Below are 25611 nucleotides of genomic sequence, written 5' to 3' on the forward strand. Positions count from 1 at the left end.
TTGCGAGTATGGCAACCGTGAGCGGTGAAAGGATAAACCTGACTCACTTTCAACCATTTTCAGTGCACAGTACAGATGCTGTTTAGTAGTTTGAGATCAGTACAACATGTTCTCTCCAAAAGAATCCACTGTAGGCAGTATTACACGTTCTTAGAAGCAGCCATCTCACTGCAGCTTTAGGTGCACCTCCGTTCTCTGCAATCTTGGAGCAGCTTTGAAGCGAATTGGCTCGGTTTGCAAGTTGTATTTTAACAACAATCCCCCCCTTTGCTTGAGTGTTTGCTGCCTTGTTTATGACTGTTGGCATCCGAAACGGCTCTGGTATACAAACAGAGGGCAGAGGCCCTGCATGAGGGGAGGTCACAAGGAATAGAGAGCTGAGAGCGCATTGATTTAATACCTAACTCTGCTTTGATTTAGGCTTCCAAAGATAGTCGATTTCCTGAATAGAGATGAAATGAGAAAAAAAACACAAAAAGTCTGCCTTAGTGCATTGGCTGAGGATGTGCTTACCTTTAGGATGTCCTGGGTCACTGAACTCGTACTTCCCCATCCCAACTGTCCGTAGCATTTGCAGCGCGCTGGGACCGTCCTGATTGTCTCCGGCTGTGGACTGGGCCAGCGCCGCCGCCTGTCCATTGGTCAGCGGCAAGGCAGGGTGCTGGATGAGGCCGTGGTGAGAGGTTAAGTGGCCGTTGCCCATCACACTGTGAGGGTTTGAGTGGACCACCTGGCTGGCTTGGGCAGCGAGGGCGGACGGAGCGACCGCGGGCTGAGCCGACTGGTACGGAGGCTGGCTGGGCATGCTCAGCACCATGGAGGGCGGCTGCTGGGTCGACTGTGGCGTCAGCTGGAAGTGGGCCGTCATTAGGGGGTGCTGCGGGGGTATCGGTGCCTGGATGGATGGGGTTACGCCTATGATGGGTGACTGAGCAGTCACACTGTGGCTGAAGGAGGGCGGCTGGGGGAGGGCGTAGGTGTGGGGGAGGAGGCTGGGCTGGCTCACTGCCGCTACTGGTGCAGCCCAGGAAGGACCTACAGGCCAACAGATGGACGGAAGAGAGAAAAGAAAGAGATTAATCAACTGTGTATCCAGCTTGTATACACTATCAATTTTTTTATATAGCACTTTACAGCAACCAGCAGGTATCCAAAGTACTTAACATCAGAAACCAAAAAAAAGTAAAAACACATCATACAATAGAAAGAGTGAACATACAAAAAAGTAAAATCAGAAAAGGTTACAAAGAAACAAAAGAATGAAATTGTCACACCACTGCTACGTATAAAAAGTCAGATTAAACATATGTTTTGAGTTTGGACCTAAAAAGAGCTACATCTGTAATAGTGTGAATATCAGGGGGTAACTTGTTCCAGAGTGTTGAGGCAGCAACTGCAAAAGCCTGGACCCCCCCCCCACCACCGTTTACACCTGGACCTTCGGGATTCTATAACTTGCTGATTTGAAGACCACAACGACTGGTTGTGCTCACGCAAAGTTAAGGTTTCTGGGGCCAGACCATTTAAAGCCTAAAAAATAAACAATAAAATCTTAAAATCCATTCTAAAACGCACCGGGAGCCAATGCGTGGTGTGGAGAACGAGAGTGATACGTGCACGTCTAGATGTCTTTGTTAAAAAGCGAGCAGCAGCTTTTTGCACAAGCTGAAGACATGAGACGGAGGTCTGAGTCAGACCAACAAAGAGAGTCCAAACTTGACCGAATAAAAGCATCAATAGCCACTAAAACCACTTGACAGTTTCATTTCAGTCACTTTCCGTGACTGATATTTTGTATTTTGGTAAGTCGCACTGAGCCAAAAAAGGGCAAAGTATTTATGAGTTAAACTAGGTTTTAGATGATCACATTAAGACAGAAAACAAGACAAGAAGACAGCATGCGGCTTGAGTCTGTTCCTCTCCACACCGCAACTGGCGGTGTTCTGCTCCGCTTCAAGTCCAAGTTTGTTTTTGACTTAAGACTTAATATCAAACAAAAGTTTGAAGTAACATATGCGTCCAAGATCAACATCATAATAAGATTAAGAGATTTACTCTGCTACAAAACGAACAAATGCTTTTCTGAGTGTGAAAGCATACATGCTTAATGCATGCACCAGTCAACACCATTATCTGTGTACGAGTCTGTGTTTACCCAGACACCCTGAGCCAATCATTTCTATACCCTGAGGCGTTAGCTGCTGAGGTGTGCTGGGAAGACACAGCCATATTGGTTCTGATCCCTCCCTCCCTCCCTCCCTCATTTGCTGCTATTCCCTCATCTGCTAGTTCCGGCCGTCACGGTCAAAGCTCTAAAAATAGCCCGCCACTCTGCCAAGAGGCCAAAGGCTAGATTACAGCCCGCAAAAAGCAACGGAAAAAAGCCCACATTCATCGTGATACTGGCAATGCTGATATGATAGTAGGGGCTGAGAAGGATGGAGAGGGAGGGAGTGATACAGACAGAAAGGGAAAAGCAAAAGAAGAGTGTGGTAATTGAAAAGACTCCAGAGGCCAGCCCTATTCATAATTGAGCATGACGCTAATTGGCATCAACACAATGTACAATTGTCCTTATTTTTCAGCTCATCATGAAGGGTCGGTATAATAATTCCACATCTTATGAAGTTTTACAGTATTAATGTAGCGATAGTATTGATGAAAATTTGACATGTATATGTTGCACCCGTCCTCCAATTCTTTGTCCTTGTCCTTTGCTATTTCTTCAACCTTTGACCAGCAAAATGTATAATTAATAAGGCAAAGAATTTCATTATCATGACCCAACATTGACCTTTATTCATAGGCCTTTCCTGCAAAGTTGAATTAAGAAGCTGCATTGATATTAATTCTGGTCTTGTGTCTACGAATTACAATTTTCCAAAGTGTCGCTTTCCCTTATAAAAGCTCCACTTATTATTTATCGACAGCTTGCTTGGGTTTAATTCACGGCATCAAAGTAAATTACTATTTTTCTACAAACAAAAAAGAAACTGAAGTTGAAACAAAACTGTGTTTTCAAAAGGCAAACTTTCCTCAACTTCAACAGACAAAACAGTGAAGTTTCTGTTGAAAGAAAGCGCTGATTAATTCTGGCGCGGTTGGCAGAGAACTCTCTGGCAACACAGTTCAGTGAAGTGTGGAGAGGAGCTGGCTTCGTTGCAAACGCCAGTCACAGCTTGAAGTAGCGCACACGCGCAAATCAATATGCAACACTATGCTTGGATTTGAGTGTCACATGTGACAGTGTGCTGGGCCTGTGACATCTCACTCTCAATGACGCTTTACTTCGAGCTTGGGTTTGGCTGTGGGTGGAAGGGGGGAAAGCCTCGTTCGCTTGCACACAGTAATAAGACCCTAGAACTTCATGGCCAAGTTCTTGAGGGAGGGGTTGGGGGGGGTGGGGGGAGCTCCATACTCTCCTATCACAAGTGGATCCTTCCATCCTACCAGTACCGTAGTTTCTGCTACAGAAACATCCCTCTTGGGTAACTAATCAAACTGATTAATTATTCATCCAGAAAGCAATCTATATGTAAAATATGTTAATGATTGTACAGGCAGTAGCACAGGCAGAAACATGTTTTGAGCATGATGCAGAGTAGCAGCTGACTACAATTTAGATTTGTTGAGCTAGAATTTCCACTGGAACAAGTTCGGTGCCAGTATTATTTTTAAATGAGACACATTTGTGATGAGCAGGAGGCAGAGGCCAGCAGAGCAATGAAAGGAAATTAACTGCTCTAGGGCAGAGCCATTCTGGGTGAGTTCATTACAATAAGAGCACGGAACGTCAGCGATGGCTTAACCCGTTGATGCCGGGTCTGCGCACTGCGCGGCTCCGCCGCTGTTGTTCAGGACGCGCCGTTTAAGAGCATGAATAGAATAAGGTCGACCTCTAAATTAGACCTGGAGAAGATCAGTTGGAGGACTTCAGGTTTAATTTAGGCTAAATCAGCGACACAATGAATCAACAAGGACAATCCAAGGAGAGCCGAGTGAAGGCCCGGAACGAAGCAATATAGATTTGTACATTCTCTACTTTTTTTAAACTTTGTGACATCATGCAGACATTTTTACAATGATATGCATAAACAAGCTAGTTTATGTAGAGATGATGTTTGTGGAGGTTAAATATGCATGACTGTGTATGGAAAGTACACATGTTGTGGAGGCAGACGCATTTTATGCAGGGCAAAGCAGCAAAGATGTATCATTAGCATTGGAGGCTGTAGTTTGTATGTGCACGGAACACTCACTTTGCACACACACGTTTAGCATTAAAGTGTGTATGCAAAGCGAGCAGTCCGTGTACATGCGTTTGTCAGTAGATGTGTGTGTGTGTGTGTGCGTGTGTGTGTGTGTGAGTGATTCATTACCGGTGGACTCGCTGTCTCGATGTTGCTTGGCAGGGGGCTCATCTGTATCCCAGGGTGTGAGCTGGTTGATGGGCGTCTGTCCCCACCTCACCCCTGGAGCAAGCAGAAGTCCTGGGGTCTGGCTGTCTCCAGGAGACAGAACGGAGACCTGCAGCACAGCAATGAAAAACAACAGCACTGATGAGATTGTCATATGAAGAAGACAAAAAGAAAATAAAGAGGAAATGTGAAGGGGGAAGAAACAAACACTCAATTTGATCAACAGCAATGGTTCAATTCCAATATTTTATTTTAAAGCTTGTATTAAAAAATGCAACAAATCACAGCCATCAAACAGTTTTTTTTAAGTGACCTGTGATTATGGGGCATGGTATATAATTGGCAGTGAGTGATTGCTGATTACAGCCAATATGTAATGGGAACAACGCAAAGAAAATTGTATTCACGGTTTCAAGAGTCTTCGCAGAAACTCCAGTATTTCTCTTTGTATATACAAGCCCCTAATAACAATTAACTTTCTAGTGTGGGCTACATTCAAATTCAGATCCTTCCCCTCTGAGACTTTGTATATCTTAATTTTGCAATGAATTAAACATTGTGTTCAGTCAAGTGAGATAATAGAATTCTGAACACAAATACGACAAATAAGAGTAAATAGAAAGAAGCCCTTTTGTTGGGTTAAGAGGGAAAAAAATGTAATTTCAAAAAAGAAAATGAAAAGCTAGGTGACAATGTGTGTGTGTGTGGGGGGGGGCTAAATCCAAAGCAACTTTACCAAACTTAACTAAGAGTTCACTAAGCCTTTCTTTGCACCCACAACTTTAATAGTTTGCTCTGGTAGGGGAGTAACAAATGTTATCAGGCAAGCCCAGGCTGATGAAAACACCGGGGTCAATCACCACTGGACCGCTCAGCAATATTCACCTCTCCCCGTCTCCCGGTCTAACCACCAGGCAGGGAGAGGGCAGAGCCCAGCCCGATTCCCCTGTACGCCCCAGCCAGCCTCTTGAGTTAATAGAAAAGACCTGGTCACCAGGCCCCTCCTTTGTCCTCCAGGCTGAGCCCTCCATCCCTCAATTCCATTATCCCCCCTGACCCGGCGTCCACTTTATCAAGCATGCCATCGTGCATTCCAACAGCTGTGTCGACAAAGCCCCGGCAGAGCGCGGGGCTGACCGCGCCGCGACAAAAATGCAATCCAAACAAGTCGGTTCCCAGTGAATTAATGTGCAGCTTTACATATCGGATCGATCCTATTACAGGAGCATTCACCCTCACTGCTTTGGGATGGATTTATCACAGCTTTACAGGGCCGGACCACTTAAAGACATTACTTGGTATTGATGCAGCGCAACATCTGCCCTGTAATAAAACAACTTCACAATCGCAGACGAGTTCAATTAGTGTCACTTCCTTGATACATTTATGGTGAAAGGTATTTGACAGTTTGCAAGTGCTGGGGGCAAAAAGAAGAAGAAAAATAAAAACAGCAAAGGGAAACATCTCAGGGCAAAGTACAAAACAGAGTGATGGAGCGAGAGGATGAAGCTGGGTTTAGAGAAGGGGGGGGCGGGCTGTCAGGTCTTTTTGTCCAGCTCAACCTGTCGACTTCAGACAAGAGAAAACTGAAATGGTTTACTCAGAGAATGCCCTAAGCGCTCAATTCCATCCGAGAGCCCTAGAGACTCAGGGAGGGAAAATTTGGACCATTTTCAAGGTGAGGAGTTGCTTTCTACAGCCCAATATGTTTTAATGAGAGTTTTTCCTCCTACTGTATTCTTCTCCAGCCATGCTCTACAATCCCCTATATACAGACAACTCCTCATTAACTCTTACTTTCCTTTAGCCCTGTACCTGCCTCATAATAGTCTCCCATTAATACTCCCATCCATTTGCCCAAAACAGAGAAGGAAAATCTCATCTGCTGAAATGCAATTCATCTGTCACAGTTTTAGTGCACCAGGGAAAATGGGGGAAAAAAATAAATAAAAAATGAAAAAAAGGTTCCAAGTCAGCGGCATCACATTGACAGCCAATCAGCTCGGCTCAGAAACAATTCTGACTTGAAAATTATCAAGGTTAGATGGGACATGCACGCACGCATGCAAGCACGCACGCACGAACGCACGCACGCCAAAAGATATCAGGCAGGATGTTTATTAAGATGGCAGAATAGCTGCAGGTAGGCAGGAAGGTACAGGAAGTTCTAGGAGAGTGCCTGTCATTTTCTCTCAATTTTATTTGCTCTACCTATTTCCAGTCCCCTCCTCCCTGGCCGCCCATTATCACCGAGCAGCAGATGGTTTCCTCTGACTCGACAAAAACCATGCTGGAGAGGAGGAGGGGAGCCAGATAAATAATTTTTGTGTCGTGCCAAGCCATTCTGTGTCTGTTGTCATGCTGGCTGGGAAAAAGGTGTTTGTTTTTTTTTTGGAGCGTACGCAGCATCTGTGCTGGACCACATACTGTATGGACCACATACTGTAGGTGTGGAATGTGGCACTACTACACAGACACACACAAAAGGTGAAAAATCAAGCATGCATTTATCAAAACTTTTGAAGATAATTTCTCTTTTTGTTAATTAATCAACTAATCTTTTCATGTCTATGCAAAAACTAAGGTCAATTTCCATCAAGTTCATCTGACTCAAAAGATGTAAACTTGCTGGGATACAACCTGAAACTCTGCACGCCTAATGTCCCTCCCCTTCTGCTATTGCCGCTATCTAATTGCACGGGCAAAGTTACTGCATCTGGGGCTTAGCGCCGCCCAGGACGGATGTGATTAGTTTTAAAAATAGAAGAGATAATAGAATAGATAAGCAGCGTAGCCAAATAACACTCCGGCGCTGTATCAAGTAGACCAAAGCTGCATTTTATATTTACAAACCGCTAGAACTTCTTGCTATTAAAAAGATGTGTATTGCTCTATATTAAAAAACAGGAACTAGTGTCGGGATCTTGGTTAATGCATAGACTGTACTTCAAACTAAAAGACAAAAAAAGTATGGCCCTTTTTCATTTTCATCCCAGTTATAATGCAAAGCCTTTTTCAGGATTTGAAGCATTTGCTCCTCCTGCACTTTCACACATGCAGATACACAAGAGCACACACGCGTGCACACACAGCAAAACTAGCAAGATCCCTCCCCCTTCTCAAACCTCTGACTGTTGCACACATGTCAGAATCTGTGTATCGAAGAGAGGAAGATAAAAATCAAGACGCGTCAGGTCAAAATATACACTCTTCTGTCTGAGCAGCAGTCCAATTCTGGCTGGCGTATCAGCTATTTTCTCGGACATGGCAAACAGTGACATCTGTCATTATGTGTGCTCTGCCATCTTGCAATACTAGGCAGCATTAATGGGCCTACCAGAACCTCCTGCCACTGGCTACCATCTGCTGTGGGTACATACAGGAGGGGGCTTGCGGTGATATCCAGGGCTCTGGGCTTTGATTGTTTTGAGTCATCCACAACATTCATGTCCACATAAACAGGAAGCGTTTACTCGCGGCTTTGTGTTTGCCTTTGCATTTTGTTCGAGCCAGGCCTTGTCTGGGTGAGTTATTGCGCCAGTTCAATGCTATAACAACACGGGGTGGGACACCGGCCTTCCACAGAAAACCACCACCATGGCCATTCTGCTTAAAGCGCCAGCTTTTTGTACCTATTGTGATTGTGGTATGGGCCGGTTTAACAAAGCCTGAACATATAGTTATTCCATCCAGTTAAAAGATGGCTTTGGTTTCCCAAGAGAAATTACTTTTTTGCTCGAATTGGAGTGAAACGGCAAGTGAAAGTGAGAGCACGAGAGGGAGAAATGAGTATGTCTATAACACCCAGGTCCCATTGGGAGCACACACTGATCAAATCAACTAACTGCTATGACATTTAATAATAGTAGTAGTGGGGAAAAAACGGTGTAGGGTGAAGCAAAGTGGGTTTTGAGAAAGCGGTAGAAGGAGAAGGAAAATAGAGAGGAGGGTTGAGGGAGGACTCAGGTCTTAAATTGGGAAAGGGGCTCACACACATATAAACAGACCGAGCAGGCCGGTAACAACACAGGACCCCAGTAAAAAGCTAATCGCATGAAATGCCATTTGCACAATGAGATAGAAATGTGCAGGATGAAGGCCAGCGCTACACCCGGTTACTATGTTCTACCTTTTAAGGTTCAGTGTTCTTCTGGTGGCAAAGCTCTTTACACACAAGAGGAAAATAACGGAGCGCGGGCGAGGAGGAGGCTCACTGTTGTGGGATATCTCTCAGCTGGCATTATCACCAGGCCTGTTAATGGGCAGTTGTTTTCCTGATAGGTTTATCAGTTAATCTATTCCAAATGGATGGACCAGGAATGTCCCTGGATGTTTGGTGGCCCAGTGTGAAGCTGCTATTACGGTTTAATTTAAATGCAATAGAAAAAAGAAACACACCTTCACAGCTATGGTGCTATCTCTGAAGGAGATGTATGTACAGAAATTACACACATTTAATTCAAATCTCAATAAGAGCAGTCACTGCCTGTCTTGCTATATCATATGCAGAGGTAATGTAATATCACATTGTAATCCCACACCATGAGCTATTCATAAAAACAGTATGTGCGCGTGAGGAAATGAAATTCAACTCAAGACAGAATGTCTTTTTCTTCCCTTTGGCCAGACATGGACAGATACAGAGAATTTGGCTTAAATGCGGAGGGTGATGGAAATAATGGCTTTCCTCTGAGAAAAGAAAGAGGGGAAAAATGGCAGCGAAGGAGTGAAAGATTGAGAGGCAGAGTAAGACAAACCCATCCATCACATAGCCTCGTATCATTGCCTTTGACAGATCGTTTTCAGTTAGTTTTTTTTTTTTTTAAATGGGGTGGAAAAAAAATCTTATTCCTCCTCTTGCTCCGTCCTAAAGCCTCAATCAAGTGTGGTCCCAAACTGTCCAGCAGCGCTAAGTAGTGTACAAAAGCGCACAACTCATTTTCTTTCGAACAGTATTCACTTACTGTATAAAGGTGTCTCTTTTCCATGACAACGCGCCGACACCTAAATGTGAAGAGGATTTGTTCTGGGCTTCCGTCATAATGGTGCTGAATGCTGGAGCCCAAACCACGGGGCGGCTGTGTCCAATCTATTAGACTGGAACATAGCAGAGCATCTCACGAGTAAACAAAGAGACCGCTGCGCCATTTTTGGCAGCCATCTTAAAATGGAGTGGTGCTCCAACATGCCGAACAGCATGGTGCCATATGATGGCTGCCTACTGAAGAGACAGAGACCAAGAGAGGTATTATTTCTTTTTACTCCAAAAGGATCTATTGTGTTGCACTTCAACATGTGAAACAATACTGCTAGTAGACATAGCCACTACGTTGTGGAAGGCATAAAGTGTTGCATTAAAATATTGTATTGTGTTTAAAGACCTTATTGTAAAGTAAATATAACTGACTAGGGCTGGGCGATATGGAGAAAATCCGATATTGCGATATTCTTGTCCTAATAGCTCTATGGAGATATTGTGGCGATATTATAGGGTTGATAATTGGTGCTTTGACAAAATCTCTTCACAATGATATTTAAGACAGATCGTCTTCAGTAATGTAGAATATGACTAAGTGGGAAAAGGTCAAAATAATAGAAGAACTAGAGCAGTCTGGTAACACATAACCTGACATCACTTGCAATGCAGCCTTTAAAACTAGGAAAACCCGATATCCAAAATATAAGACGACATCTAGTCTCATATCACAGTATCAGTATAATGGATATTTCCCAGCCCTATAACTGACACCTTTTAAACAGTCAAAAAAAAAAATAGAAATCTGTAGCACAGCTCCGATAGTATCACTCTTTGCTGAATCCAGGTTGGTAGCTCATTTGAAAGAAGAAACAAAATTACCCACAATTCAAAAGTATTTGACCTTGCATTACATAGTTATTCCATTGCCCTGTGTTTTCTCACTTTTATCTATCCATAAAGGGATTGACCAAAGATCTCATTGAAAATAAAAAGGTATAAAAAAGGTTAAGGTTAACATCTGCTGTTAGACTCAAGACTTATTCGACCAAAAGAAGTCAAGAAAGTGACATCTCAGTCTTGATTACATTGCTGTCTTTTAGTCCACAGAACAACGCTTGCCACCATTTAGAACACCTGCCTCTTTCGTAAAAGAAATACGGCAGTTTAAAAACATGTCATATCGTAGTCACCATCTGCATCGAGGCAATATCACTTTGTACAAGAAAAATGTCAGCCATTACTGGCGGTTGACTGTTTATGACTGGCAGTTTGTACACTAAAAATTGAAAATACCAACAAAGCGGATCCTTCCAGGTGCCAACATTTAACACTGACCCCCCCGGCAGCACGACAGACAAACATAATGAAAACACACAACACAAGCGCCTGGCGGGTATATATGCTATTGATGCACCACAGAAAGGGCTACGGATACAGACTCTATAATTTCAAGCCCCGGGCCAAACGACTGAAGGGGAACGGACTTCACTTCCACTGAAATTCCAGCCGAGACACCCCGACAGCTCGGCAAGCTCCTGGCTCAACGCACACGTTCCAGAAAAGAGAAGCGTGATCGGAAGTGCGAAGCCGACAAGCTTCAGTGGAAAAGCAGGGCTGGAAACCCCGCCTAATATCCCATGAGTGCTTGGAGGGTGCTGCGCTTGCCCTCCAAACCCGACCTCAGCCCATCCTTTTCTTGTGTTTTTTTGTCTCTTGCAGACAGTGTAAATGGCTCTGTGAACATGTATCTCTGGGACTAAGCAGCAGTAGTAAGGCTTCTTGAAGAGGGTAACTAGTGCTCGGACATGTGTGCTGTGGAAACATCCTTATGTCATGGTAACACCTCCTCCCAGAGGAGCGCGTCAGAAAGCCCTATTGTCCTCCGTTGGCACTGGCCGGGACAGTGAGAGACACAGGTCTCCAGCAGGCCCTGACCCTGCCTGATATGTGGTGAGTGTTTGGGGAACAGAATATCCACTGCCTGTCACAGCAGCCGCCTTGGAGACCGAGAGACGACTGTGTAGAGGCAAAATGACTGCTCTGTGTGTGTGTGTGTGTGTGTGTGTGTGTGTGTGTGTGTGTGTGTGTGTGTGTGTGTGTGTGTGTGTGTGTGTGTGTGCGCGCGCGCGCGCGTGAGAGAGTGTATGTATAACTGTAATAAACGAGCGTGTTAACTGGGCGAACAGCCATTTAGCGCTAAAGACTAAATGAATTTATATGGATATTGCAATATGAAGGGAAACAATATCTTCTTTGCCAAGAGGGCAGTGTGGGGACTTTTAAAATGCATTTTACAATTCATGCAATTTGAAAGACAGGCAAAAACCAGATGACCGTATCTCGGGGCTAGGCAGAAGGGGAGGCAGCACATGCTTATTGCACAGGTCCAATCTGACATATTGTCTGAACCAAAGGATTTCCTTACCACCTGTTCCATGGCTCTCTGACATCCAGAGCTTCAACACTGCCTTGGTTGCCGTCTTTAATGGATGAGTTGAGGCAAATTATCAATAACATTTCAGAAAGCATAGTATGTGTGTAATGGCTTATGTTATCAGGTCGCTATTGTGTGTTGTGGCGGCTAGAATGTATCGCTCATTCTTTTCACTTTGTACCGTCAAGAACAAAGTTAGCGTTCAACAAATTCATAGAAGTGTTGACCTTCATTTTGGAGGACGAGATTTTGCACCTCAGTTAATCACATGATCATAACCCTATACTCCACACAGTACTGGCTCCACCCCTGTACTTCTCAAACAGTAACTACCAAAAGGACGTATTGGGAGGGCGGGAGATCAGTTGATCACATCACCCAATGTCAAGAGGTTACAACAAACTCTGTAGAGTTCAGCAGCCCATGTGTACGATAAGAACAATGACCAGTTCAACTTCTGCTAGATGTTGGTATAAAGATATTAACAAGGTGGGAAAAATAACCTAGGACTAGCATCAACTGTGTTAGGAGCTGGACTTGTGCAGGTCTGAAGTGAGCTCAACAGATCATTTGATACTACAGACATATTATGAATCTGACAGAGCAGACAGGCAGTTAGATGGATGCCACTTTACCATACCCCTCTTGACCTTTGCAGGGCACTGAGTGATCTGGCAGACAAAGATACGGCCTTTGGTCGACAGGGACCACAACAAGTATACTAGAACAGTCAGTTTCTGGCCAATGTCCAAGCTGGTCTGACAAAACGCCCAAATATGAGCTCTGAAATTACTTTTTTTAAACCAGATGGTATTAAAGTAAACAAGGCTGCATTCTGTTCACCTTCCCATCCGCATCTATACTGTTGGATTTAGTCCACTAAAGTGCATATGTATTAATGAAGCATTTTTTACAGCATTACATCACCTCAGCACCTGGAAGGCAAACTCTCTAATCAAGGCTCCAAGTGTGTGTAATTAAACTGAAAACGGAGGCACTGCCAATGGCCGGTATTTGCTGCAAATGTGCTTAATTAATGATGCAGTGCTGCAACATTATGAGAGCACGATGACCAAATTCATCAGCTCCACTCGGATGATCTCTGGACGCTGAAATGAATACGCCAGTTGGCTACGGAGCACCTATCCCCTTTCATTCAGGGTTTCTAAAAATAGCCGTATTAAGTGAGGTACAGCAGAATCTGCATTACAGCGCTGTCAAATCACAAAACCCTCATGACTCCACTAACGTATATAATTACCAGTGTGCCTATGAGCCTCTTACTATCTGATATTTTTCAAAGGAACAAAAATTTAACTTGAATAGACGACACTTGAGCCTGACAAGAAAACCAGGTGTGTTAATATTCTAAATGCGGATCTAGTTGATGTAAGTGACATGACCTGAACAGGGATATGGACTTCTGGCCTGAGACTTTATCAGCCACAGACATTAAAGCAGTGCACAGGCAGCCACATATGTAACCTGCGGCACTGTTCAAACCTTTGAGGTTTCAGTTTTGGAGCTCCAGCACTGCTCCCCCAGGGTTCGCGAGGAGACTGAAAGACTGGTTTATCCAACAAGATGAAGTGGTCAGTGCGGCTCTGTGCTCCTGCAAGCACAGGGGGGAGTCCACACAGTGCGCTGCTTGGGGTAAGATATACACTGGAGAGACATGCTGGGATCATTAGAGACACAAGGAATTGAGAAATAGCCATGAACTACACTGCGGCAGGTGGATAAACAGAGCTTTCGCTTGAATAATGGGAGGATTTATTATGCAAAAGGCTTTTCTGTCTGTTTGGAGCGGCCTTTCATATGCCTGTGAATGAGCTCCTCTTGATTTGGATTTTCAAATGTTTTTTGTTTTTTTCACATGCTAATGCAGTTCTATACAGATGGCAAAAGTAATTTCAAGGTTCATATCCTGTGTCGAAAGCTACAATTGACAAGTAAAATCAAGATCTATTTGAACTTGGGTTGATGTCTCCACGCTTGATTTCTTTCTTAATGGCGCACAATTTGGTGACTAAAAGATGTTCCAAACCCAACTCAACACCTAGTTACAAGAGTGAAGTCTGCATGCATATCCTTGTTGAAACTACACATCTTACATACAAAAGCAATTATCAATCATGGATTCTGGACTATTTGCGCTACTAAATCAATGTCTAACAGCTACAAAACCCAGCATCCTCTATATGCTTAAAATACTTTTAAATGCTGTTTTTACAAATACTGAAACTGCTCGCTCTGGTCTGTAAGTACACATTTCAAAAGGAGCTATCAATGCAGTGTGCTGGTCAATGTAGTTCACACACGTTCCCTACTTCTTTCATTTTTTGTTTCTCTTCTCTGTCCAGCTCACTTCAGCAGATTCATTTACTGAAGCTAACTCGCAGACTAACAAGAGCAGTGTAGAGCAGAGATCTTCAACAGGGGGTCCGGGACCCCTAGGGGGTCCTCAGAGTCACTGTAGGGGGCCTCCAAATTATTGTAAATGTTTGAAAGTTAAAAAGAGAAAAAAGAAATACCCGCTGATGACAGGCTTACTGGCCTATAGGTAAGATAGTCACTAAGGTAGCCATCCCCAGATATACTGTAGTTCATTTTAAGGATTCACCGCAAAAAAAGATGATTTATAAAGTCATGCCAACAATTAATATTTTAATAGCTTAGTATTCTATGCACTAAAAAGGTAGGTATAAAGGCTTTAGGCCACCCCCCATGTTCACTCCACTTCATTTTATACAATATACTGTATGCAGTAGGAGGTCCCTGCTCCATCTCTCTTTCAGTGAAGGGGTTCTTGGCTTAAAAAACAAACAAAAAAAAACTACATTGAAGAACCCTATTGTGGGGAATAAAGAAATTTATTAAGAAGAAACCCCTCTAGCTTGTTGGCATCAGTCTGTTTTTTTCCCATTTCTCCAAACATTTGAGAATAACAGTGCAGTATTCGTTTTACCAGCAGCAGTGCCTGTGAAATGGGCTGACTTACAAATATGTGCTTTGGATCTTTAAAGCAAGAACATGCACACATCAGATTTGTCAAAAAAAAAAAAAAAAAGGCTTCAAAAATAGATGTAAAATATTCTTCACATGCAATTTTGGGCCAATATTAAGTCTCTTTGGCATTTACAAAATTATTTAATTTTGTGGTTCAGTTTATGTGATAATGTGTGAGATGAAAAAGTGGTTCTGCTCCATGAACACACATCGACAACATTCATATTCATGAGTTGGATGATTAATCACTTACATGGATAAGTCATGTTACTAAAAACGTTCCTGCAGCCAAATATGAAACTAGAATACCAATGCGCATAGAGGTTGATCTTCATACCTGGTGTGGCTTCTTTCTCTTTTATGTAAGAAGACACACCGCACACCCGCTGATCATTAAAATACTAAAAACTGAGACCATTATCAGTTGCTCACTTCATTCAAGAATTTTGGATGTCTGCATTAGCTCTAGTTATGTTCAAAACAAGCACTTCCCCATAAATGTGAAATTTGACTAATGTGTCTTGAAAAGCAAACATTTCCATGAACCGCAACAGAACCTGATGTAGATAGTTTTTTTGGTAAGTTGTATCTAACCAGCACACAGCAGCATTTGAATGAGGGAATGATGCCGCTGGAGGCAGACTTTAAAGACCCCTACTGTATGTTGTCAGCAGCAGCATCTGTGTTGTATACAGATCCCCATTTCTTCTACACCAGCCTGCACACTGGTTCCCCATGCACGTGTTGACAGGAGCTTGTAATCTGAAATAGTGTGCAGGGTTGAGCTGTTAAGTCCCTTGTAGGAATGGGACAACTTCCCTTCAAAGCTTATTGAGCTGTCAGGTTTCAGTCCCTATCAGAAACCATTGATTTCCCGTCCCATATCCCACTGTATTGGCTTTTATATCCGTCTGTTGATGAGAGCGCTTCACATAATGAGCACGCTTTGGTGGTTATGACCACATAAGGAAGCCTGTCCGCGTATCGATCTGTGTGGACACCAAACATGGTCCTTTATTTAAATTGATCCATTACAGAGCCAAGTGCTGGTTTGACACTCTGATCTTTAATGGAAGCTATCGGACTTTACATTGAGCGATGCTCAGCGGAGTCATCACAAGCTGTGACACGTGGGGTGACACAGAGGCGGCTAATAGTGCGAATATGTCTTGATGGGGTGATTTAATATTTCCCCTTTCACAATGTATTTTCTGCGAATTTTGCATTAGCATTTCAGTGACCTTTTTCAGCACTCAATTCAGATGTCAAAACGATACTGCTGGGAAGCAATGGACCAGAAGTCTAGCATATACACTTAAAACAACCAATGAAATTAAAAAAAAAATTTTGGCATCTACTAAACGCAACATTTAACACCATTTATTAAACCCAGCATTTAACAACATTGAACCAAAATGTAGCTAAATGATGCTTCAGAATGCCCGAGACCCTGTAACCTGTAACAGGCGAGCCGCTCCTTTACATATATTAATCTTGAGCAAAGAGAGAAGACAATAAAATAGGTTGTGTGTTCCACAGAGACCAGGCCTTATAATGGAGATATACAATGTGCATGCAGAGGACACTGCTTGCGAGAACAGTCACAATCTCTTGGCCATGCCCGGAAATTAGTGAGAGTCATTAGGCTCATTTAAAGAAGGTCGTTAAGCCGATGAAATGAGGCCGTATATTTGAGTGCAGGAACAGAAGAATGAGCCAACCATTTCTCACTGGTACCCAATCTCTTCTGAGTCAAGTATGCTATAACTCTGGCTGGACGGAAGGGCCTGTGAGAGACATTTTGGGGGGCGACCAAAAGTCACCGGCTACTTCACAACATCCTCTATCACTGTCGAATAAACTTTAACACCAGTAATAACTGCAACCACAACTTTGACACGCTGATAGTGTTGTATGCAGCCGCCATAGTTTATACCTGCCCTCCGAAACGACACATAGAGCCCTATTTTAACAATCTAAGCGAATGGCGTGAAGCGCATGGCGTGAAGCCCGTGGCAGAGGTGTGTTTACGGCGTGTCCAAATCCACTATTGCAACTTTGACGGCGGAAAAAAGGGTCAAAAGGGTTGAACTTAGTGTCTTCATTAAGTCACGGGTGTGCTTCGGGCGTAACATGCAATAAGAGTGTCATCTCCCATTCCCTTTGTTTTTAATCTGTCCTTTTTGTGTGCCGCTGTGCTTCCCTGTGTGTGTGTGTGTGTGTTTAACAAGCATAGTGTGCGTGCGCTTGTGCATGAGCCTAGGCGCATTTTACTAATGCGCTGTTAAAATAACAATGAAAGGCTGCGTTATTGCTTATAGACCAGGTTTTTGTTGGTCAATGGCCCGACCTCTTTCTTTCTGCTTTAAGAAAACATGCCAAGTATTCACCTGAACACCCTGTAAGACCAGCACGCCCATGGGGACAAAGATGGTCGCAGGTGCATTTGCTATTTAAACGACGTGGGCGCAGGACGGGAAATTAACTGCGTCAGTCTTAAAACAGCAAAGGCACTCGCGCCTCACCTGTCAGGGTTTCCCCCGAAAAACCCCTCACAAAATCACTGTTGCAAAAATAAAGCCATTTTCTGATCCGATACTGCTACGGTTAAGGGTTTGTTAGGTTCTGGAAGAGATCGTGGTTTAGTCCGAGGACCCTTGCCACGTTAAAAAAAAAAAAAAACCACTTGGTTGATCGTGGTCATGGTTAAAAGAAATTGGTTGTGAACTGTTGTAGGTAACAAGAGGTGACCGTTGGTTTCCCATTATACAGTCTTATGTTTTGTTGACCCATCCAATCATCTCCTGTATAACAATGTCTCACTGCAGTGTTTCCAGCTTGCCTCCACTAGGACAAGAGTCCCAATTCCTACAGCCACTAGATGTCTTTGTCATTTGAACGTAAAGGCATGTCATCACTGGGCATTTGCTAAAGCGTCCATTACTGTGTCTTTCCTAAAAAGGCGTCTCGGTTTTACTTTGTTTTATATTAGAAAGCAGGAAGTTGGGATGGTCAAAAACAATTATGAAGGGGATGCGCGTAAAGAAAGGAAGAACAAAAAGATAAGACACACAAGTACTGCCAAGGAAATAAGAGAAATACGATGACAAAGGCAGGGAGACAGAGGGAGCTCATTGTTTGCTATTTATTGTTACAGCTCTACGGCAACGTGCCTAAATTTGTTGAGAAGCGACAACAATTACTCGTTTAGAGACAAATCCCACATTAGTGCTGATCTAGGATTAAGACTGATTAAAACACGTTCCTTTTGTCGCTCACGTCTCATGAATCAGTTAAGGGTGGTACAGCCAGAAGAGGTGCCCTGGAATTAATCACATCCCTCTTCCTTGTTTTTGATCGAAAGTGGGTCCTCTTTTCCTGTATCGCCTCATTTTCCGGGACAAAGGAGCTTACAGAACATTCACAGCAAGGGATCTCAAGATGAGATGGATGAATAATTAATTATCTGTGTCTTTGTAAACTGTAGAAAATATAAAATGATCATGTCAGTGGGCTATGCAAGGTTGAAATCATTTTTTCTCTTGCAGGTTTTCTCTATTTTCTTTGCCCATTGCTGCAGCTGGGTGCAGCTTCATTGAAAATCTGGCGCATGGTAAATAGCCCTTAAATTAGGTCCCTGGCCTTCCAGCTTGGTTATCTGTGATGATCGGAACAGTGTGTGCTGCTTGAAAAGACCCATTTTCCCTCTGGCACATCATTTAACATGTCTCATTTACCAAGGAAATATGCAGGTCACACACCAGGAGATTTCTGGTCACATCCTCACCTCGCTCAATACAAATTTAAAGGATTTGAATTAGAACAACTATTATGTTTCTTCTTCTCCCTGTATTTCCGCCTGATAAATATTAATGTCATCTTTTTCTTTGACCACAATAAAATTTAAGTAGGTGCTTTCAGCAGAACAAGAAAAGAAAATCGCCTTTTTACTTGGTTATGATAGCTCAACCTAGATCTTTGAGGGGCACCTTAAAATAAAATGAAGAACAATGGACACAGTGGAAGGAAAAAGTTGGAAGGGAACAAGAGGACACTTAAGCTATTTTAAAGTGCCAGCTTAACAACAGAGAAAAGAAACTAAAGTGCATCTGCTTTATAGACGGCAAGGCGAGTCAACCTCAATGATCCACAACAGCTGAAATCTTTTCATGCCATTATTGCCATATTTAACCCTGATGCGTCGGTGTCAGCTGTTCCATTTCAAAGCTTTTTTATATAAGCTTGGCCTGGTATTCTATTTTGTGCTATTTTGCAATGCTAATGGATCATTACGGTTAATTAACTAGAGCTTTAGGCTTTCAATCTTAATAAAGGACAAATACTAAAACTGTGATAATGACTGGACAAAAGCATTATACAGCAATGTAGAATTTTATTAAACTCAATGTCAAAATGCCTATTGAACATTCGCCCCGAAGATTGATTTCCGTAGCATCCCTACGTTCAGGTTGACGTACTAGGACTCAGTACCTGACCATGTTTGGATTTTACTTTTACTTAAAGCGACAGTTATAGACTTTGTTATAGTAACTAAGTATCAACTGCTCATTGTTCAGCTGTTGGTTCACTCTCACCCCTCTGGACCACGTACATGGTTATTTGGAAAAACAGAGAAATTTCCCTTCGTTTGTGCCTCTGAAAAAGAGTCTTTCTAAAAACTCGGGCTTGAGTTTGCATGTCAATTGAGCTAAACTGAGGTTTAGGGAGCCGAGGAATGAGGAAGAAATTTGTTGCTGTTGCTATAGTCGGGATTCTGATTGGCTAACATGAGCTTGAGTTTCCCATTAAACTGCCACCTAAAGGTTTGGCATGATCTTTACGGCGTATATACAGGAGTACGTGTAAATGAACATTTTTCTGAAAACTGACAGCTGGGCACAATGCTATTTTTGAAACCGGAGAGGTTGAAATGTGCGTTTATGAAAATAGCTGCCAACGTTGCTGTCAGCCACAGCAGGCAGCTGGTTTCAGCAAAAAAGCTCTAAAATCCCACTGCACACTATACCAGTTCAGAACCACACAGCAAATACAGGCACAGTTGGTGACTAGCGGGTGAATATAGGGGAGCATTTAGCAGCTAAAACACCAGATATTTCCCTCAGGAGTTGGTAGAGACCAGAAACAGAGCTAAAAGAGGCTGAATATTGGGCGTACATTTGCCAGGGGACCAGAAACCCAAATGAATGTTGTTCTGCAACTGTTGCAAACGAGTTCGCCATATTATCTTTAAAAAGTGATCCGTCAATGTTCACAACTTGTTTCCCAACAGACAATTCCTGTAGTTTTAAGTAAAAGTATATCATAATTTAAAATAGGAGCAGTAAAAGTCCTGCTTTCAAAATCGTATTGACGTTAAAGTGTGTATTAATGGCAAAAATTAACTTACAGTAACTTATGAACCAACATATTAATGTAAAAGTTGATGCATTAACATGTAAGCAGACATTTTAATATACACAGTTGCAGCAGAGCAAATGTTTGTCATCTTCCTATCTCCTATTCTGATTGGTGATTTCATTTGGCCTGTATTGATTCATTTCATTAGGTTTTTAAAATACATCTGCAAACAGCTATCAAATAAAGTTAGCAGTATTTCCCTCTGAAATGTAGCTGAGTAAACCTATAGAGTAGCATGAAAGTAACCTCATAACTGCAAGTACAAACCTTGAGTCCTTACTGTAGTAACTATATACTAGTGTTGCCTTAGCAACCCCAACCACCATTAAATCTTAAAATTCAGCTTTTTGTGTGAGTGAACAAACAGTTTGGTTGGTGCACAGATTTGTGGGAGTTCAGTGCCATTTACCAGGGCAAATCAGCTGTATTAGAATTCTCTTATGGTTCCAGACGTACACTATTCAGGCTGAACAATCTCAATTTCTCTTTGATTTATGTCTGTACTGAAGTTAGTTCTTAGAAAATGTTTTCAAGAAGTGGAATGTATAAGTACATTGCAATCTTGTGGGGAAAGAAATGCACAGAGCAACAGTGACCTTGCTGATCTTAGATGTTCTGCTTTTCTACTTGCGTCAAGCTTATATTGTGTAGGTAGGCACCACGGCTCAAATCAGCAGCTGTTGTTCAAGGAATTGCTGACGGTTTGTTCAGCTGCACTTATGATTCTTTTTTTTCTCTCATCAAGGTAATCAGTCTGCCGGGGAACACAGACACACCCACATGCTTTTATTCTCCAGAGAGACTAGACAAACCAACAAAAAAACTCACAAAGCTCTGCATAAAACGTTTCATTTTCAAGTCGGCAGACACTATTTGCAGTAACAAGACAATCCCCCTCATTTTCAACAATCTTTATTGTTGGTTGACAAAGCCTTGCTTACTAATTCAGTGGATTTTCAAAATGGAACGAAAATGGACTCTCTGTGATTCACTGTGAAGCAGCCTGGACTGCCCTTGAAGAAAAAAATAGGAAATACTTGGCTGACTGCATGTCAACAATCTCTCACCACAAAGCACAATATGTGCAGAGGTCTTTGCTCCCTTGGTAAAAGTCAGCCCATATTCCGTTCGAGCACTTTCTGACATTGCTTGCTTGTTGAAATATAATTAAGATTTTGTCCAACGAGCGAACAATGCAAGTCCTTGATTGTGCCATACTCAGAATGCCCTTTCGAGCAGAGATATTAACATCAGTTTCTTGTCAAATCTGTGAGCCAAACTGAAACACTGGGTCTAATTATTTGACTTTTTATTCCTGTGTTAATGAAGGACATGATCTTGTCAAATACAGAATGTGCTTTATATTCTCTTAATTTCCCAGTCGCGGGCACTATCATATAAAAGTAATTTAAGGTGCTGGTTAGTGTTGTGTATTTTCAGCAGTATCAGATTAACACACCTGCTGGGAGCCACGGCCTTCATTTCAACCAGCATACATTATTTCCATTTTATTGCCATTTAATTTTTACTGAAACAAAATGCTATGCTAATGTTGTCCAATACTCCTTTTTGTTATAGTTCTCAACCTCGCTACCAAGTTTTGTGTGAGGACTTAAATCATGACATGACTGGAAGGATGGGCACAGATCTGCTAGAGGTAACGTTTAAACAGAGCAGCAAAAAACAAAAACAACACAGAACACAATAAATCTTAGCCCTAAAAATAACACATGCAAGCGCTGTACACTGACTGCGCTTGGCTCGCGTTTGACAATATTTATTGCCCCCCTCAGATGCACGGCACTTCCCATAATGCCTCATGATGAAATGGTTCCAATTTCAATCTGACCTTGAGCGTGTTCTCTCCTTGCGTGCGCTGACATGCAGCGCGTCATCAGGAGACACTCAAGATGTGGCAGGCCTGCGCAAACCGTCCCCCGAAATCAGCTTCTTAATTGGGATGGCAGCTGGAGCATTTCCAACAACAACAAAAACAACCTCAACACAGAAGGAAGGCTGTGTTGTGGGACAGAGACATGCCCCCTCTTTTTTTTATTAGCAAAATGGAAAGATGACTCAAACTGGGCTGACATGTCGGCTTTGGCTCACAGTAACAGCACCAGTAATGGATCAAATGAACAGGGGATGTCATGATGGAAGGAGGGAGGGGGCAGAGTTCCAACAATCATACCTTACTTATCATACCATACCTTAATTTTGTAGGGGAGTGCAACTACTTAGAAGAAAAATATGAAAAAAGATCTTTTCTAATTTGAAACATTCTTCGTTAAAAGCTAAGAGAGGGAAATTAGGTAGAAATACGCTGGTCGACTAGCGTGACACCATTGGATTCATATAATAAATCAATCCAGGCTAACATGAACGACAGTGACTGCATGTTGCTTCCTCCAAATTTTAGGTGGCGGTCCACTAGCGGGGCCAGCTCGTTGGTTTGATAAATTGATCAGACATGCCTGTCACGCACAATTGCACAAAACTGTGTATCCAAGAACAATTAAATCAGTGGAAAGGACGTTAAATCACACACAGACTTCTGTAGTAGATTAGTGTTGCGTGTCCAGCGTCACAGCTACTAACCATAACGTTAGTAACGGACGGACCCCTAGTTTCTTTAGGCTAACTATATTAGCTTTAGCCTGGCTGGTTGCATCATTCTGCGGGGGGAAATGGCCGTGAGACATTGTGATTATGTTGCATTAATCAGGTGATTTATTCCGTATTTGCACCGAACATAAAACACTGACTACTGTAGCTTCACCGACTACCCATCAAAAACTATACGCATCCCTGTGTCAGCGGCAGCTGCTGCCTACGGGACTTTTCTACACACGGAGAGCCTCACTTCCCAAAACAATAAACCCCGTTTGACTAACGTCACACACACGCTGCCCACATGGCTACCTGTCTTAAAGGGGCTGGTAATAACCACGTGAAAGGTGAATGGGGAAAGTTTACTTTTCTATCAAGCAGCAAAAAAGGATTAGCGTCAACATCGCAACGTCCTGCGACGTGACTATTGTGCATGCGCACATCACGACGTTGATGCTAAAACACAATATCGTTCAGACCTATAGCTTACATTTTCATTTGTGTCCACAAACACACGCACAAAACACACAAGTGGTGTCATGTACTCCTATACTTACTGCTGTGATGAGAAGAGACAGGACACACAAAGTTGCTCACACACCTGTATAGTCATTAAAGACCCCAGTATGGAAAGAAGTGCTCCACTTCAGCGCCAAGCAATTAACAAGTAATTACTTGATTTAATCAAGCTGTTAGACTGACGATAATTGATTAGAGATAAATTGGTTAACTTCTAGTGTGTTGGAGAATAACTTTTTAGCTGATGTCACTGCTAACCATGTTTGAGAGTAAAACTGAGTGCAGTTTTTCTTTTTTGGATTCAATTAAGGCTAATTCTGAGCGGTTACTCCGGAGAACAGAATTAAATTTTGTACTGAGCAATTTTATTTATACAGAACATCCACTATTCTGTCAGCACATGAATGTATTTCGTTACATATTACTGGTCTGTTACAGATTAGCTACTTGAAATTGTCAACCAGTAGTGTAATCCACCAGATTAATCAAATGTAGTAATCATAATCTAATTGCTTTCAATTACTTTTGGATTGCTTTGCCTCCAGACTCAGTAAAATATTATGTTGAACAGACAATTTATTCCATTCCAATTTGCAAACTAATTTGAACTGGGATATTATCCTCCTCTTCAAACATTATCAACTGTTATTTCCCACAAGTATCTAATCTGATTACGGCTGCAATATAGTTGGCAGTGCGGTTATTAGAGCAGAATTACTGAGGAATACAAACTGTGTGGCCTTTGTTGGTTTTCTCACAATTTGCATTTTTGTGGCTGCAGAGACTTTCAGAACATGTGTCCGGGATGAGGAGGGGCTTAAAGTTGTAGGTAACTCCGATGGCCAGCTGTTGATTTTAGTAGCAAGGAATGTGAAGCCCGGCCCCAGCCTACAGTGGAGTAATTGTTGTGAAATGGGTTGGGGAGCTGATGCTGAAGCAGTCGAGAGCCTGGCGTAATCTTTAACTCAATCAGCAAGGCACAATTTCATAACACAATTCATACAACCTGTCTGTATAACAAAGATATTTGCTATACTTGCATCTATTTCTTGGACTGGTGGAATGTGTTAATGTCTTTTATGGAGGCAGGATGTGTGCAAGATGCAGTAAATGTCCCCGCTATGATACACAGTCCAGATTTATGGTTCGGTGGTTTCCAAACACGCTGTAGTTTTGTAACGGTGGCTCGGTGGCTCAGTGGCTTAGTGGTTAGCTCTCCTGCCTCACAGCAAGAAGGCCCTGGGTTTGAACTTGCATGAGTGCAGACATGCAGGCTCAGCCAGTGCATACTGGGATACCCCCTGCAATGATCAACAGGATAAGCAGGTATAAAAGGTTAAATAGATAAATAGATGAATAGATGGATTTATGATTCTGGATTTTTTTTGTGTTCAACTGAAATTCATCGAGTGCTTACAAGGCTGGGAGTGCCGTCTGCATCGTTCCCCACTCTCCCTTCAGATTTTACTGGTTTACTCATTTCATTTTACTACTTTATACTTCTACTATACTACATTTCAGAGAGAAATATTGATCTTTTTACTTTACTGCAATTATTTTACAACTGTAGTTAGTTACTTTTTAATCACTTACTTCAAATTTTTATTTTTTTTTAATAAATTGATCCGCCTATTAAATATAATAATTCTTACAGGTTACACCAATAGTTCCCAACCTTTTTGTCTGGGGGCCCCACAGAAAGAAAATGCAGCATCCCCTTTTCATATGCATATGTCTATGAGTTTTAAGCAATTTCACCAAATATTAATTCCCATGTTAAACATTTTAGTTTAATTCTGAAACTATTTGAGAAAAGTCAAAAAGTAATTTTCTTTTGTCACCGTTTCTGCAAGATAAGTATTTTGATCATATTATAACATGTTGCTAATAATAACGCGGAGATTCCAATGCATGATTTGTACTTGCATGGAACATTTTTACATTGTTGTATTAATATTTTTACCAATCAGAATACCTCTTCCACAACTGCCTTAATTCGATTAGCACTTGTAATTTGTTTTATTACTAATGATCCCATCAGTCACCAGGGGATGTAATACAAAAAAAACTACTCTTTGAGAAACAGTCCGACAATAATGTGACGCGTCATTAGCCCTCTGTGTTCTACTCTAACATCAGCAACATTAAGCTACTCCTGTTAAGAAATTGGGATTGCATCAACCATAATATGACGAGGGTGATGCCGTTACATGCCACTGAACGCT

The 25611-nt window shown here is 42.3% G+C and overlaps 1 protein-coding gene across 4 annotated transcripts in view; it reads right to left on the minus strand.

The window, feature by feature from the left end:
* The window catches only part of LOC117961885 (kelch-like protein 29), a 216517-nt gene that overhangs the window by 105758 nt on the left and 85148 nt on the right, over window positions 1-25611 (minus strand). For all 4 annotated transcript variants that reach the window (XM_034900866.1, XM_034900869.1, XM_034900865.1 and 1 more), the window contains 2 exons: window positions 4380-4527; window positions 514-1035 (listed from right to left, as the gene is read on the minus strand). In XM_034900866.1, the coding sequence (XP_034756757.1) occupies window positions 514-1035; window positions 4380-4527 (670 nt within the window). The remainder of the gene's footprint in view (window positions 1-513; window positions 1036-4379; window positions 4528-25611) is intronic.

This window comes from Etheostoma cragini, chromosome 18, assembly GCF_013103735.1.
Source record: "Etheostoma cragini isolate CJK2018 chromosome 18, CSU_Ecrag_1.0, whole genome shotgun sequence".
Taxonomy (NCBI): Eukaryota; Metazoa; Chordata; class Actinopteri; order Perciformes; family Percidae; genus Etheostoma; species Etheostoma cragini.